This window comes from Watersipora subatra, chromosome 1 (assembly GCF_963576615.1).
Source record: "Watersipora subatra chromosome 1, tzWatSuba1.1, whole genome shotgun sequence".
Lineage (NCBI taxonomy): Eukaryota > Metazoa > Bryozoa > Gymnolaemata > Cheilostomatida > Watersiporidae > Watersipora > Watersipora subatra.
This window is the reverse complement of record NC_088708.1, coordinates 60,563,779-60,580,810: the sequence shown is the minus strand read 5'-3', so window position 1 is coordinate 60,580,810 and position 17,032 is coordinate 60,563,779. Positions and strand designations below refer to the sequence as shown.

General features: G+C 35.6%; 3 protein-coding genes across 5 annotated transcripts in view; 2 read left to right on the top strand and 1 right to left on the bottom strand.

Moving 5' to 3' along the window:
- The window catches only part of LOC137385863 (endosome/lysosome-associated apoptosis and autophagy regulator family member 2-like), a 39,804-nt gene extending 35,635 nt beyond the window's left edge, over window positions 1-4,169 (bottom strand). For all 3 annotated transcript variants that reach the window (XM_068072441.1, XM_068072439.1, XM_068072440.1), the window contains exons 1-2: window positions 4,055-4,169; window positions 3,039-3,165 (exon numbers count right to left, since the gene is read on the bottom strand). In XM_068072441.1, coding sequence (XP_067928542.1) covers window positions 3,039-3,165; window positions 4,055-4,132 — 205 coding nt within the window. In that variant the 5' untranslated portion in view covers window positions 4,133-4,169. The remainder of the gene's footprint in view (window positions 1-3,038; window positions 3,166-4,054) is intronic.
- Window positions 4,170-4,489: 320 nt separating this feature from the next.
- On the top strand, window positions 4,490-6,529 carry LOC137406317 (protein CFAP276-like). The gene is made up of 4 exons (XM_068092881.1): window positions 4,490-4,704; window positions 4,962-5,194; window positions 5,528-5,646; window positions 6,123-6,529. The coding sequence occupies exons 1-4, from the start codon at window positions 4,627-4,629 to the stop codon at window positions 6,191-6,193; spliced, it is 501 nt and encodes a 166-aa protein (XP_067948982.1). The 5' UTR covers window positions 4,490-4,626; the 3' UTR covers window positions 6,194-6,529.
- Window positions 6,530-8,041: 1,512 nt separating this feature from the next.
- LOC137393519 (alpha-centractin-like) lies at window positions 8,042-16,408 on the top strand. The gene is made up of 9 exons (XM_068080103.1): window positions 8,042-8,238; window positions 8,848-8,912; window positions 10,169-10,370; window positions 10,700-10,824; window positions 12,642-12,858; window positions 13,100-13,192; window positions 14,309-14,483; window positions 15,033-15,094; window positions 15,647-16,408. Exons 1-9 carry the CDS (start codon window positions 8,188-8,190, stop codon window positions 15,788-15,790), a joined length of 1,134 nt encoding a protein of 377 aa, XP_067936204.1. The 5' UTR covers window positions 8,042-8,187; the 3' UTR covers window positions 15,791-16,408.
- Window positions 16,409-17,032: the final 624 nt, after the last annotated feature.

Below are 17,032 nucleotides of genomic sequence, written 5' to 3'. Positions count from 1 at the left end.
GTTAGAACCTGTAAGTTTATTTAGTAAACCTTAAAGCAGGATTAATTGTGAGGTAGCAACTGGAACAGGCACAGTTTTCCCCCACTACCTCACTGCCTTTTGTCTTTGGCTCTCATTCATAGTTTGTGTGAAACTACTAGTAACTCTACTCCAATAACCTACACATAGTTTGTGTGAAACCACTAGTAACTCTACTCCAATAACCTACACATAGTTTGTGTGAAACCACTAGTAACTCTACTCCAATAACCTACACATAGTTTGTGTGAAACCACTAGTAACTCTACTCCAATAACCTACACATAGTTTGTGTGAAACCACTAGTAACTCTACTCCAATAACCTACACATAGTTTGTGTGAAACCACTAGTAACTCTACTCCAATAACCTACACATAATTTGTGTGAAACCACTAGTAACTCTACTCCAATAACCTACACATAGTTTGTGTGAAACCACTAGTAACTCTACTCCAATAACCTACACATAGTTTGTGTGAAACCACTAGTAACTCTACTCCAATAACCTACACATAGTTTGTGTGAAACCACTAGTAACTCTACTCCAATAACCTACACATAGTTTGTGTGAAGCCACTAGTAACTCTACTCCAATAACCTACACATAGTTTGTGTGAAACCACTAGTAACTCTACTCCAATAACCTACACATAGTTTGTGTGAAACCACTAGTAACTCTACTCCAATAACCTACACATAGTTTGCGTGAAACCACTAGTAACTCTACTCCAATAACCTACACATAGTTTGTGTGAAACCACTAGTAACTCTACTCCAATAACCTACACATAGTTTGTGTGAAACCACTAGTTACTCTACTCCAATAACCTACACGTAGTTTGCACATTATAATTCTATATGACTGTTGAATGCAAGCAATATATAAGAATTTGTCACATTTAAAGGTTGACTTGCAACAAAATTCACATTACAGTTATTTGCTATCAAAAGATTCACCATGTCTTACTCTGTTGTGTTGTAAGTGCCAAATATGTGGAAATGTGATTACAAGCTCTTAAAAGCTCAAAAACGAAATGCCGCCGTAGATTGGAATCTCTTTATTTCGATGACGTAACCACAAAATTTGGTTATCGTCTTGTCACGTATGTTCTCACGTGAATTGAAAGGCCAATACAAAGCTCAATATAAAACTTATCGTAGTAATGGTTTATGACAAACACTTCGGGTTTTATCGAAGACCCGTATCAAAAAGAGATGCTCGCTACTTTACAGTTTTGGTTCGGCATTATTCAATCGTAAAGTCGTTCTCTGACCATGTGACCCAATACTTCGCAAATAATTTTTGCAGCACTTTTCAATTATCACAGCTGACCAACAGGCTCGTCATGATTATCAGACAATGAGATGTACACCTTCGGGGTAAGGTTAAATTGTTTAACAAATTTTTACGGTAAGTTATAAGATATCACTGCTAAAAGTGACAGCATTACACATGGTTAACAGACATGGTTTTATTGAATGCGTGAAGTATAATTGTGAAAATATTTCGACGAGTAAGATTGCATGAAAGTGTAAACAGAAACCATCTCTCACAACTGTGTCACATTTGAGCCGTTTTGGAAAGGGAATCCAAACTACGGCGGTCTCGTGTGGCTGCGATTTTCTGTTCGTTTATGAGCTTTTAAGAGCATGTAATCACCTTTCCACATATTTTGCACCTACAACACAACAGAGTAAGACATGGTGAATCTTTTCATATCAAATAACGGTAATGTGAATTTTGTTGCAAGTCAACCAGTAGGTCACAATACTGAAAATTTGGTTCACCAACATTCTGATGTGCATTGCACAATACAAACAAATTACATGAGCAAAAGTGGGCGAAAAAATCCAATTTATCAAAAAAATCATAGACATCAAAAGATAGACTTTTAAATGAAAAATTCGAAAAATTTGAAAAATTTTTTTCAAATAACTTTGTTTTAAAAACCATGACTCTTTTCAAGCATCTATATATTTTTTTCTCCAAATTTTTCGTCTGTTTTCTGTCGTCTGTCTTTCGGTATGTCCAGCTATTGCTATTATAATCTTAGAATTCACATTTCGCATCCTGATGAATTTGATCTCACGGAGATTTCGTTTACAAGTTTTTTTAACCACGAGCTCTACCGCTGAGCTACGAATGGCGTATTGATCAAAAACATTACTATATACTGTATAGCGTATGCACATGCTAAATGACGTATTATTTGAAACTCTATGAATTCTATTAACTCTATGAAACCCGATGCTTTTTTGTGAACTTTTATTTTTGGTTTATCGTGAGGTTTATTTGCTAAATCACGGTGAAGGTCAATACTTTTCACGTGAACAATTGTATTATCTCGAGTAGGAATGGTCTCTACACTCTCTCACCGTTCCGTCAGACAAAGACAGATATTTCAATTTTACATTTGTACCAGTATCAAGAGGTACCAGCATCGCCGGATTCGGAGTTTTCATGGATAGCTTCTGGTGGAACAGTAACCTTTTTTATACACACACTTCTATGCAAAAATTGTTATTATTAATTCAACATATTCAGAATTTTTATTTTGTTTTCTCAGTTCGTATTAATTGTATCATTACCGAATCATCTCTTGTTGCAATCAAAGCAAGACGGACTTAATTTAACTATTACTTGCTAATTATTTCACATTTAGGCTACATTTAAACCCTTTTATAGTCATTTTATTTTTTTAATTTATTTGACCTGCACGAAACATTTTCTTCATGATATGAAGTTCGAAAAGGTCCAGTTGTTTGACAATGTTTGAAAACCTTTACAGTTGTTTTTATTTTCTCTCTTAATTTATTTCAATTACACGAAACCCTTTTCTCATGATATGTAGTTTGAAAGTTAGAATAGCAAACGTTGTTTAATGTTAAATAGCCTACAAATAATTTTTCTGTCCAAAGACTTTTTATCACCCGGGCAACACCGCATAGTACAGCTAGTATTATCTATATCTCAAAAAAATTGTCAATATTGTAGTACGTATGGGGCGTTATATTCACCACACTTAGGTCCAGGCACGGGTACATTGGAGTTGGCAACAGAACAGTGCTCAGTGGGTTTGGGAACTGACACTCTCCAACGAGAGTTGTCTGCTTCACACTCCGTGTATCTATAGTGAAGTTGTTCCTGCAATATTATCCATTTTAATATTTGAAGGAAAAGGGTGGTTTTAGCTGAGCTATCACCACTTAATTTTTATATACAATGTATTTTTGAGTTGGACAAACTTGAAATAATAAAAAATAGTGACACCATTCAAATGAAAAATTATGCTGCTAAATGAAAGGTAATTAGCCAGAAAATGGCTTTCTGACAAGTTAGAACACTAAAAAGAATAGATTGATACATAATATTAATTAGAAAGTGACTAATCAAGAAAATATTTGTAAAAAAGAATATTCAAGATACAGAAAACAAACGTTGCAGGGTTATTGCAAAAGATTTATTCCTTATCTATTCGTTTGTGATGAGATCCATGCTTCAACATTAATTCTCTTTTAAGCGAAAAGCATCAATAGTCAAATATTCAGTAAAATATGACAAGTCATGCTGCTATTAATCTAAATGGATGATTAAACAAAACAAATCATAGTTAACAGTGCTAACTAAATAATGCCTGACAGAGCCTCCCAGTAACAATTTATCTTTTTCATACCTAAACTGGTCGGGGAATTACTTTAAAAAATACATAAATAATACAAAAATGCGCAGCTATGCCAGCGTATACGTATATAAGGTGTGTGTTTGTAGCTCAAAAAACATTCATTACAGATCGTCCTAGAGTTTCCACAGTAGTATTGTATTAGTTACAAAAAGGCTCAGCCTATGCACGAAAGAGATCAGTAGCCTACTGGTTATCATTACGAAAAAACCCGCTACTAATACTTCAGTAAATTATATTCATTTAACTTTCTAATTTTCTATTACATTTTGCTTAGTACGATAGGCTTACGGTGTCTACCGCTGTCACTTCATATATCCAACAAAGTATTACATAGGCACGAAGCTGACGTACCTCTGAACAGTTTGGTATCCCATAACTTCCAAAAGCACATATTGTAAGAACAAGCAAGCTAACACCACAACGACACATTATGTGACTCGTGTAGGGGTTAATCGTTTCCGTTGTTTGTATTCAGTACTAGCCTATGCTAAGATCGTTAAAAACTCTAGAAAAAAAGCATCAAACCGGAAACAGAGTTTGAGACGCATTCCGACAAATAGCCATCGATAATCGTGAATTCGGCATGATGTACAGTACTGTTCTCTGCCTAACTTCACAACATCTAATTATATATCTTTTTTTAATCAATTTACAAAAATTTGCCCACAATTTTCAAATTTTTTTAAACGAAATAAGATGTATTTTCGTTGTTCGAATGTCAGGGAGTTTTGGTTGCTAGGTAACATCAAACTACTGTCGGTGTTGTGAGAGTGCAACAGTAAACGTTTTATTCAGAGCACGTTATCTGTCTGCCTTCACACTCTTAGGAGTTTTTGTATTTGTATGCCTTTCTGACAGGAAGCAAAAAAATTAGTGTCAACTGACTATAAATACATTGCAGTTTCCCGGCAGTGCACAGTAAAATGGCTTCGACAAGAGACCCTTATCCTTACCCCTTGTATGAAAATGACAACACCTTTCAAGGAGGAGTTTTTGAGCGGGTGAGTTTGAGATTTTTCGTTATACTTTAGTCAATTTGAATCACGTTGAAATCTATAAATTGCTAATTTTGTGATGATATTTCATCATTATGTCTTATGCAATTATAGCAGTGTTTGCCCATGGGCTAGTCTCTAGAGCACTCTATATGAGTCTAGGTAAAGCCACATTTGTACTAACAGCAATCATTTGAGATTTTGTTGTAGTGACTATCATGATTTGCAAGTTTAATTCAATTTGAATTATGTACATGTTTCAGAAAGAACCGTATGGCACAGGAGAACATCTTATAGGTCAAAAAGATCCATGGGTACGACTCCACAAAACACCAACCCTGAGCAGTGCTAGGCGAGAAGTATTTCATTTTGATCCGCAAGCCCCTAGAAACAGTCTTGACTTTGTCATAAAATCAACTTATAATCAACATGGCGATTTTCTCTGTGGTCCTGCTGATGTTTACATGCAAAAGGAAACTCAGGGCAACCCAGAGGGGTGAGAGCTAAAACAGTTCTACTATTTACTTGTAAAACAGACAAGTATACTTGTTGAGTCAGAAACAATCTCAAAATAGATCGCCAATGTATTTGTTTCTCACATTTCCTTTTTATGTAGAAAGGTTTGAGTAGACATTTTAGCACAGCAAAGGAATTAAAATGTAAATTTTAGAAATTTACATGTATATTATTACTATTTGTAAAGTTGTTTGACTACATCATTTGATTACACCGATTTAGTTTGCTATTATGTGTTCGAAGTCCTTAGTCAATTGTTCATTGGCGGTTAAATCTGCATCAAGTAATTAGGCTATAAATATTCTTTTTCCAGACGAGTTTTGAAAAACAGAGTAGTGGAGGTTGTTGTACCACCTCCGGCACTGGGTCACCCTTTACAGAAATGTGAACAAAAAGAAAAGAAATCCCTAAACCAAGCCAAAGGAGCTATTTGTACGTATATAATATGTGTTTTACAATGTATACAATTGGCTCTCAGAATATAATTAGCTATTGAATAAAATGGTAAATCCCTTTTTTGTTAAAGACATATCAGGATTCAGATAATAAGCGTAATGACCTGTTAACAGGCTTTTAACTATTAGTGAGTAAAATATAAACATTTCACCAAAACATCTTTTCATCTTAATTTTGTCAACAAAAGCTCGGTTGGTAGAGTGATTTTAAGAATGCTTCACTGCTGAATAGAACACTTATTTGGTTCTATCATTATTTCCTTATGGTGTATTACTTGGTTCCTAGCTCTATACCCAGAATTGCTTTTCATCAAGGTTTTACTTAGAACTTTTAACACTGATATACTTTAAACTTTTAACTGTGATAACAAACCAAACAAAAATGCAAGGTGTAAAAATACTTCAAATGTTAACCATAGTATTGAGAGTCATCATTTTATTTCATTATTTTAGCCGGACATCATGCTGAAACAACCAACAGGGGATATTCTAGAAAACCAGATGGAGGATACTTCACTATATAACTTATTTTTAAATATGCAATGATTTCATGCATAAACTTGGTGTGTTTACAACTTGTAGCCACTTGTGACTAAAGCACGCTATCATGTGTCTTCTAGTGGTAGCAAATTTGAGTGGTGAAGAACGGGACAGAAAATGTGAACAAGTTTCAATTGTTGCTGTAGGTTTATACATCAGGCGACTCGTGCGTACACTTCTAAAATAAATTTAAAAGTTCCCCTGCAGTTACTGTAAATTTCGTTTAACAAGCAGAGCATATTTTTTATTAAATGCCAAAGAAATATTTTTCATTATTTAAATAATTCATTGTTGTATTTTCGTGCTGACTATAGACAATATATTCTTTTAACCTACATGTATTTAGATAATTCAATCATGTTTGAGGAGTTCTCCATCACGAATATAATTAGTTTTAGCTGTCTTTGTTTTAAAATCAGTCATTCTCCCTATGCTGAGCCTGAGCAATGCTAAATGTTCTTATTGCTCTGCAATGAAAGCATTTAGCAAGATTTATTGGTGCAAGATTAAAGGAGAAATAAAGGCTCACCAGTCCTTATACCATAACCTATTTTACAGTGTATGGTATATTCCATCACATGAAAAAGTTCATTGATTCATTTCTATGAATAGTTTTGCTCATGCTGATGATAATCAAAACCACCAGAAAATGAATATACTTACAAGTCATCAATGCACAAGCCATACTAAACAATGCATGATGAATCTTCAGCGTTGCTACAATTCTGTGGCAGAATTCAGTTTGTGAAAGCGCTAGCATACGTAATATAATCATGATTAGATATGAATACTGGTAAGAGACTGAGCACCTTTTTTATCCCCTTTTTGGTTTCATAAGTGGTAATGGCTATCGCACCTAATTTTAGCATTATAAAACTTCCATGTGTGTAGCCTGTGCTTGCAATTGCTTGTACAATAATAAACAAAATTGCTAGTTGTGGAAGCAGCAGAACAGAAGTGGATAGTATGTTGTTGCAGTTTCTGTATCAATGACTTTGTCTCATGCTTACAAACCAGTTTAGCCTATCATAGCTAGTGCTAGTAAACAGAGTTACAGTAGTTCGCATAATTGCAATTTAGCCAAGAAGTGGCATTTCAAGCAATCTTATACATACTGGCGAGGCAGAAGTGAACTGCTTTTTAGGATTGGTTTGTCTTGGGTGGATAATCTCAAGTAGATAAATAGAGTCATACACCCTTATCACTACAAGAAAACTTGGGAAAAACTCTCATAACAACCGATGTTGTACCATAAAGTTTGTACAGAATTATTCCCATCCCTAATTTTTTTGTTTCTGACCCTCTCTCTTGCTTCTCTTGCTATGCATTGCTGAAAGTTTTGCATCTATAAGAATGTTTAATATTATTTGTTTATAGATTATTTAGCAATTTTTATGTCATTTTGTATTATTTTTTTACAGTTGTTAGTTACAATTTTAGTTAAATTGTTGCTTGCCAATCTATTTCTTAATGATGATTCTCTCCCGATTCTCTAAGATGTATGTAAAATCTCATGTAAACAGCCATATCAGATTTAAAGGATTGCTGGAAAAAATTGGAGTAAGTTTAAAATAGGTAAAGAAGTGTATTTGTGTGGCTAACTTTGGTACTTAACAGCTAATCCGGTTTCGATTTCACATGTTAGCATGGAATTAGATCAAAGTATTGCGTCGGAGTTATCTCTCTACTTTATCAAGAGTAAATAACTTCTGTCGTTCACATAATATTATCTTTGCGCATGCTCGTTAACCGGAAACGGTAATGTAGAACACAGCTCTAGTTCCTATAGTCGTTTACATGACGGGTTTAAATTGGGCCCCGACTTAGTTAGAAATCACTGCCAACTCAATTCAAAGTGAAAACTAGTTTTTAATAACTTCTTGTTACAACAATAAAGTCAACTGCTCGGTGCTGTTGAATCGCTGCATTGTGTATGAGGATAGCTGAACGACAAGCCGACTTACTGTGATAGGAAATAATGGATAGCTATGACCATGTTATAGCTAATCAACCGATAGTCATTGATAATGTAAGTCCGTCCCAATCCGTTCTTTCACTAACAAGATCGCTTACAAAGCAGTTTAATGATTATTTTTGTAGCTCGTTTTGTTAGTTTATATTTAGTTTACCATTTACTTATTAATTTTGTATTGTTGATAATCTAGATGTAGCGTCTATTAGACACTCAACTAAGCTCAGTAGCCATAAGCATGAGGTATTGAATATCGAGTCTGAAGCTGGGAACACGGTCATCAATCTAAGTCTGTGTGGCCTCTCTGTCTTCTGTGTTTCTCTGGTTTGTGTAACAATGTTAGATACTTTTCAGTGACTCATCGGTAATAAGAAAGCATATTTTAGCCATGCTTCATATCGTAGTTAGCACTTTTAAATATCAGCCTCCAGATTGTAGGTCGGATTTAAGATTTCTTATGATTGACGTACAGAAGATTAAAAACAATTAAACAAAACAGTGCATAATTCAGGCGTGGATGAGACATTCTGTCAGTGCTGACTGTTTTCACCTATGTTTAACAGCGGATGACATGGCTGTAGTAACCTCTATGTAATACATATTTTGTCATTTTATTATGATTTGTCATGTTATATTTTCTCATTTTATAGTAGTTATACTTTGCAGGGATCTGGAATCATAAAGGCAGGTTTTGCTGGTGATCAGGTGCCTAAACATTGCTTTGCAAACTAGTAAGTTCCAAATTTAGTTAAAATTGTTTCATGCAATTAAAAATGAAGTGAGAGACTGGCAAATTCACTTTGTTTTTGTTTTTTTGTTACCCCAACATTGCGACTGTCAAAACTAACTAGAACAATTACAGGTGTTTAGTGCTCAATATCTTTAGGAAATTAGGACTGATGACTTGGGAAGCACATAGAAATGTTACAGCTGAGTTTTGCGGGAGTGTTTTATTGATGGTTATTAGATTTTTTAAAGGGATCTATCAAAAAGATTTTGTCTTTTTATCTCCAATCATTTTTTCTGTTTCTAAACGCTGTTACAAAATTTATTTGCTGATATATCAAGGATTATAAAATCAAATCTTTCTACTAATCAGATGATCCTATCCATGAAAGAGACATACAATCATGTATATTAGTTTGCAGAATCTAAATGTCTTTGGATGAATTCTGCGCTTAACCATGTCAAAGTTATTATTTTTTATTAAATGAGGCACAGTTTTTCCATTTGATTGTTCCAACTGGTGAGCACATCGAACTTTGTCCCAAATGTTTGAGTGAAAACTGTCTTGAGTTTTAGAATATTTTGGAATGAAACACAAACTGAGATCACAGACCTGAGCATTAAACAAATTTACAAACGTCTGCTAGCATAAAGTAATGAAAGATTTACTTTTTAATAGTTCATTTAATAATAACTGCAAATAAATAGAAAACTTGATTTTGCACTAATGAAATTTGAAAGGAATTATAGGGATAAACAAGAAAGTGGGTATTGCATTCCGCTGCATTGTATTGAACTTACATTTTTAATTAATTTGTTTGGGCGGTACTTCACTATCCTTAGTTTTACAGTTTCTTAAAATATTTCAGTTTCCTCCATGTCTAAAGCATAGATCATCATCATAGTCAGCAAAATTTTTGTCATTTTTCTTGCAGACACAGATTGCTGGTTCAAACTGTATAATCATAAACAAAAATTGGCATGTTTTAAAAAAGAGTCTTTCGCTATTGCAGCTACCCAAGGATTTAAAATTTATCATTATTTTAATGGAGTTTATATGAATTGTTCTGTTGTCTAAATATGTATTTTACTGAAATATCAACTTGTTGGTAAAAGAAACATGACAAATTACTTGGAGAAAAAGCAGATTAATATTGTCTGCATTACTTCTCGTTGATCAGATTTTAAACACATTTAAGGAAAGCATGGTTTTTAACCCTAAGGTATGTCTATAGTTTAAGGCCATACAATATATGTTTAGTGTTGGGCGGCCAAAGCACACCCGCGTTATGGCAGGAGCATTAGAGGGTGATATATTCATTGGTCCGAAGGCAGAGGAATACAGGGGTCTGCTGAATATAAAATATCCGATGGAACATGGTATTGTAACAGACTGGAATGATATGGAAAGGATATGGCAGTATATATACTCAAAGGACCAGCTACAGACATTTTCAGAAGAGGTATGAACCTTGATGTGTGGGTCTAAGTATGAAGGGATGAGCTGCTGATACATTTGTATTTAATAGAGTGATCCAGTTGCTGCACCATACCATTACAATGTGCATTATGGTTTAAAATAATTATGTACAGCTGGTGGAACCATAAACCTATCAAATGATAATACAGACTGCTTACTTCAGTTTGTTATTTGGTGTGCATTTGTTGTGCTTTTTCTTAAATCATTTTAATATGTTATTTCTTTGTGGCTACTTTTTGATGTGGTTGTTGAATGAGTTGTTTAGAATTTTTATATTTTGGTTAGTTGTATGTTTTGTACCCTGTTCTATAGCATCCTGTTCTGCTCACTGAAGCTCCCTTGAATCCTCGAAGAAACCAAGAGAAAGCAGCTGAACTGTTCTTTGAGACATTCAATGTTCCGGCACTCTATATTTCAACACAAGCAGTGCTGAGCCTGTATGTACTTTTTTCTCATCTCATATTCCTCTGTTTGACACTCTGATACTCTTTACAAATTATCAAGATTTCTTATCTTAACTGTTTATATTGGAAATTGTCTTGTCATCAGGTCGTTTTAAAAGGCATGTTCAGTTTAAGACGTTTTCAGATCAGCTAATAGTAATTTCCATATTCTTTAGTGTAAATGTAGATATTCTTTTGGATGTTACTTGTATACCATTAATTCGCTGTCTTAAAAGTGCGAATAAATGTTCCATGTTACAGCTATCTTTTCTCTAGAACATTAAACTGAGTTTTTTTCATGAAGAAAATTTATTATATAAACCAATTACAGATATATAGCGCTGACTGGCGTACAATAACTACCCAAGTACAAATACATTTGGAGTATCTGTGTTTCGTGCTATTAGTGTTTACATTGAATGCCTAACAATTTAAAAAGCTATGCAGTTTATAGTACTAAGGCTTTCCTAGGGTAGAAAAGTTTGCAGTAAATGATTTAGTTGTTTCATTCTCCATTTTTGCTCTAAAATACTGCTGTGTGTATACATTGTTTAGGGAACTCTAACTTAGGTGTAAGCAACTCCTGTAAATTAGTCTTCAAGTTTTCCTGATCAATGCAATTATAGAGTCTTGAGATCTAGAAACTCTGCCTGATCTACGTATTTAAATTTATGAAACAAATGAATAAAATTTCAACTACATTAAATAACTATTAAAATAATTTAAATATAATGAATATAAAAATAAATACATTAAATAACTTTTATCATAAGTGGTTTTATGACTTCTTAATTTCTCAAGCAGTTTTTTTGTCACCGTAACTTGTAGTACTGCTAGCTACATATCTTGCCGCATGGTTATTTCAGCTAGCGGCTTCAATTTTGCAACATCATTTAAGTTGAGGTAACGACAAATTTTGTTGCACTGTACATTAGCAGTGTAATAATGGCAATACATATTTCACATAAGCTAGTAATCTAGCACACTGCTTGCTAATGGTTTATAAACAATCTGTTTGAAACTGCTGAACCGCAGATAATAGGCTTGACTTTTAGTGTAGCATTTGAACTCGCCAATTAGGTCATAAATGCTCAATGCATTTCAGAACAATAGAGTTGTCTAAGTAATAAGTTGAAATTGTGAGAGAAGGTAAGAAAACTCCAATAATGAAAGTTAGCGGTTTTTACTGATAGCCTTCATTCTTTGTTTTTTTAGCTCTTAGTTTTATGATGGACCTTTTTCTACCTTTTTTCTTTCAATAAATGTGATGTGAAACTTTACTTTTCAAAAGTAATTGGTGAGTTTTACTATGGTCACATCAGTACTTGTGAGGAGATATTATAGCAGCGTATTGGCAGGAACTACGTTTCGTATTGATATTTTTACAAAACTTTCATATTACACGATGGTGAATGTAACCTCAAAACATGCTTCTCTAGTGCAGCCGAGTTGGGATCCAGCGCTCAATGCGCTGCAACATTATTTACGATGTATGTATCACACATATGTACATGTAGGTCACATATGTACATATGTATTACACATATGTACACATAGGTCACATGTGATTATAGTTTTAATCCAATTTCTAACAAGTGCCAACTTGGTTCGTCCTTGCTCGCATTCTACAGACTTACAATTTATAAAGTAGACTTACTTTTTTTTTAGTCACTGTTAGGCTCATTTAGCATATTCACAGTGTATTAGTGACTAATACTCTCCTCTCTTTAAGTACTCTGTGGATATATTTACATCATAGTCATCATTTCATGTTATCATGCACCCAGCCTGAGCCAGTGACCGCTTTGCAGATATGCAACAGGCCGCACTACTGGAGTCGTCTTAGACATCGGAGATGGAGTCAGCCATGCCGTGCCCATTTACGAAGGCTTCGCCTTGCAGCACAGCATTGGCAGAACTGACATCGCTGGCAGGGATGTTACACAGTTTATGAAGCTGCTCTTGCGCAGAGAAGGAAAGATCTTTAAAACTACCGCCGAGTTTGAAATTATCAAAGCCATTAAGGAAGTGAGTTGAACACCAGAATATGTGTCGCTCTCTTGTCTAACAGAGATGGTATTAAATCAACCCTTTGTAAAGATTGTTTAGTTTACCAACCTGAGTTAACATATTGTTACTAGTTTGTGCAGATGTGTTTCAGTGATGGGGATAATTTGTCTCAAAGGTGAGACAAACTTCAGCGTTTTGTCACTTGGCTTGCTTGTCTATGGTAGAAGCAAACTAACTAGATTTGTTCTGTTTCTTACAGAGAACATGCTATGTTGCCATGAATCCTGCCAAGGAGGAAAATGCTAAAACAGAAAATGCTTCCTACATGCTGCCAGATGGCAGTGTGATCGAGGTAGATCTCATTAAATATACAGACTATGATCACATTTTTCAGCCCATTTTCTGCTGGAAACCATTAAGAAGTTATGCTTATCACTGAGCACCTGGTCTTAACACTATGCCAGACTTTGCCTATAATGACAAAGTCTGTGTTGTGTTCTCTTGGGTTAAGGTGTCCATGATGGTTCAAGTTTTTTTCAAGTTAGGTGTGTAAACTTTGTGTGCAGTCTGTATGGCAGAACAGACAGCTGCACGGTCAACATTATTCAATATACTCAGTTATGATATATAATATCATATATATATAATATCATATATATATATATATTTATATATATATATATATATATATATATATATCAGAGTCAGAGAGGAACATGTTTTAGGTATATTTGTGATACCATGAATATTAATTGACTAAATGCGTTTCTTATAAATGTGATATTTTGCTGTGAAAATGTTTGCATAATTGGCTAGCTAGGGTACGCACATACATGTTATTTTAAAGCATTTGGGACATTTAAAGTCTATTTTAAAATGGCAACTACTATGTAACTCATCTAATTAAGGTGCTGTGTAGATTTATAATGATCAAGAGGGATGCGAAAGCTTGACCAAGACAAATGTATGTCTGTTATGCCAATATGACTGGCTCATGACTATTACGCCGATGTTCGTACTCAAGTCCTGCCAGTTTTATTCAGTGTTCAGTTGAACACCCATATGATATTTCAAATGCGTGATACGTTGATACATGTCGGGATGAACATGGCGAGGCAGCTAGCTACTACTACTACTACATGCTCTAGTTAGTGTCTCGAGAATTGCTTAGAAATGATGCTAGCGCCGACCTTGGATTATTTACTGATTTTGTTCATCTGATCTTGCTGGTGATTGTTGTTTGAAAATAAATCTGATTGACTTGGCAAGATTCTACTGACACTGGCTCATATTTTCTTTTCAAAAAGCTCTTGAGCTATTTTCATGCCTAGACATCAGAGTTTGAATAGCCTATAACTTCCTACAAACTCTGTAAGCAAGCTGTAAAAGAAGGAGCAACCATCTTGCTCTGTTGCTAATTGAGATGTACCATCGTGTTTTACCATCTACAGTAAGTTCTGTACTCTAGGTGGGACAGAGCAGGTTCAGGGCTCCAGAATTGCTCTTCAATCCAGCGATGATCGGTGATGAGTCCGAGGGGGTGCACAATGTACTAGGATACTCGATTGCTAAGTCTGACACAGACCTTCGGAGAACCCTTTACCAGAATATAGTCCTTTCCGGTGGCTCCACCTTGTTCAAAGGTCTGATCTGTATGACTGGTCCTTGACATTGATTACACGTAGTCGTTAGTGCAACTAGCGTCAGGAAATGCTCACGTCATGCTTTACTTGGTAAATTACCAGCTGGTTAGGTTCTTGAGAGCATTCACAGCTCTACCTCATGTTTCTACAAACAGCTTGTATTGTTTTTCTAGCGATGTTGAGAGTTTGATGCAAACCATCTTTACTGGTCATGTGGGTATGAGCCAAAAATGGAGGAATTGTGTAAATTTGTAAATTATGGAATCGTTTTTTCTCTGCGACGATTTGCTCTGGCATAGTTGAAAAGTAAATTGACAAATTAATTTTATTTCAACATTTATTTTTAACTTCATGACGGGTCAGGACAGCTGAGCTCTGTCAGTATTCTAAACATTTAACCTCAAACTGTAATCAATTTGAAAAACAATGCTTTCTGGTTACTTTTTACATTATTGCCTTAGCATTCCATTACTTATTGCTAAGAGTGCCTATGGTAACCTTGACCTCCGAAGATGACATTATTAAGATTACGCATAATTTCATTTGCAGGGTTTGGAGACAGGCTAGTAAGCGAAATAAAGAAGGGGGCTCCAAAGGATGTTAAGATTAAGGTCAGTATAGTTAGTAATATGATTTAGCAAATGTAGCGTGTAGTGTGAGCTCGTAGTGTGAGTGCATGGTGTGAGCACGGAGTGTGAGCTCGTACTGTGAGCTCGTACTGCGAGCGCGTTGTGTGAGCGTGGGGTGTGAGCTCGTACTGTGAGCTCGTAGTGTGAGTGCGTAGTGTGAGTGCGTGGTGTGAGCGCGTGGTGTGAGCTAGTGGTGTGACAGCGCGTGGTGTGAACCCGTGGTGTTAGCTCGTAGTGTGAGCTCGTAGTGTGAGCGCATGGTGTGAGCGCGTGGTGTGAGCGCGTGGTGTGAGGATGTGTGTATTCGCTCACAGTGCATTGCAAATACAAAATATATAATCCTCTTACGCCATTATTATAGGTTGTCAGTTCTCAATATACTAGCTGTTGGCTGAATGTCTGTCCACCACACAAATTTGTTTTTAGTTAATAGTGTGAGATAGAGATAGATGGTGATAAATTCGATTATAGTTTACTGTCGATGTAATAATTTATCTTGCGGGTCGCCGAAACAATCCTTTTCCTGTTCTATAGATTTCGGCTCCTCAGGAGAGGATGTACTCAACATGGATAGGAGGGTCCATATTAGCATCTCTAGACACATTCAAGCGTATGTGGGTATCGAAGCGAGAATATGATGAAGGTGGTTCTAAGGCTATACATAGGAAAACTCTGTGATCAGGATATTTGGTATTCACTCTGTACACTAGTCAGTGCTATTGACCGTCTTCAAGTCGCACTCAATCAGCTTGTACCGCTCGATTTCTTCTGGAAGCATCTCCCAGTTTCACCAATGCCATTGCTGTCTCTTTTTGAACAAGTTGAGGACACAATTTTTACCAAGACGCAGTCGGATTTTATAGATGGTAGATGTATTTTAATGGGTTGTATTGCGGATGCCCCGCAATTCTGCATCAGTTATTTTTGTGCTAGAGCTAAACGGCGACTCCCGCTTGCATTACATTCTAAACACTTTATACAAACATTTCAGTTTTGGTGTCCTGTTAGAGTTGTTTGCTCAGGCTTTGGATGGACAGGTAGCTCTATCAATTTGTATGTGGTTGAAGTGTGTTGTGCATCTATTATAACAATTTTTTATCTCAAGTCATTTAGCTGTTGTATGTTTAAAGAGAATTTGGCACTTCCCAGCATTTAGAATCTGAGATGACTTTATTTCAACGTCTGTTTCAGGCTAGACGACTTGTTTTTTCTCAAATACCTAGACGATTTTGTTAAGGTATTCTACCACCATTTATGTCTTAACAAAATCTAGGTCAAAATTTAATAAAGTCAGACAAGAAGACGTTTGCATATAGTTTCTTTTTCAGTGCACTTGTTTGTTGACTAGTTTTTCCTCACTTGTAGCATTTCTGTGGATTGTTAAATTTTTGAATTGTTAGCGGAAAGTCATGAATTTGCCAGAGACAGAAGGTAAGCAATGCCGAGATCTAGTGTTTATATGCTGAGATTTATAGCGATGACAGAGCTATCCAGTTCACCTAGGCTAGAGCTGTAGCGAATCATCTTCGCATAGGGATAGGGATGTAAGCACGGGTACTTGATACGTTGGCCAAAAACTATTCTTATTCTTTTCACCGTTCCCATTGAAATAATTAAATTTGTTGGCAAGAATTACTTCAGTTTCCTATGCAGCCTGGTAAGTACTAGGTGACATCAGTTTCCTATGCAGCCTGGTAAGTACTAGGTGTTATCAGTTTCCTATGCAGCCTGGTAAGTACTAGGTGACATCAGTTTCCTATGCAGCCTGGTAAGTACTAGGTGACATCAGTTTCCTATGCAGCCTGGTAAGTACTAGGTGACATCAGTTTCCTATGCAGCCTGGTAAGTACTAGGTGTTATCAGTTTCCTATGCAGCCTGGTAAGTACTAGGTGACATCAGTTTCCTATGCAGCCTGGTAA

Bases quoted from the DNA above. Each gene is read 5' to 3' on its own strand.
- LOC137393519 (XM_068080103.1), top strand. From the start codon at position 8,188: ATGGATAGCTATGACCATGTTATAGCTAATCAACCGATAGTCATTGAT. The intron at 10,825-12,641 runs GTATGTACTTTT...ACCGCTTTGCAG, and splicing joins ACACAAGCAGTGCTGAGCCT to ATATGCAACAGGCCGCACTA. The intron at 15,095-15,646 runs GTCAGTATAGTT...CCTGTTCTATAG, and splicing joins CAAAGGATGTTAAGATTAAG to ATTTCGGCTCCTCAGGAGAG.
- LOC137406317 (XM_068092881.1), top strand. From the start codon at position 4,627: ATGGCTTCGACAAGAGACCCTTATCCTTACCCCTTGTATGAAAATGAC. The intron at 5,195-5,527 runs GTGAGAGCTAAA...TTCTTTTTCCAG, and splicing joins ACTCAGGGCAACCCAGAGGG to ACGAGTTTTGAAAAACAGAG. The intron at 5,647-6,122 runs GTACGTATATAA...TCATTATTTTAG, and splicing joins CCAAGCCAAAGGAGCTATTT to CCGGACATCATGCTGAAACA.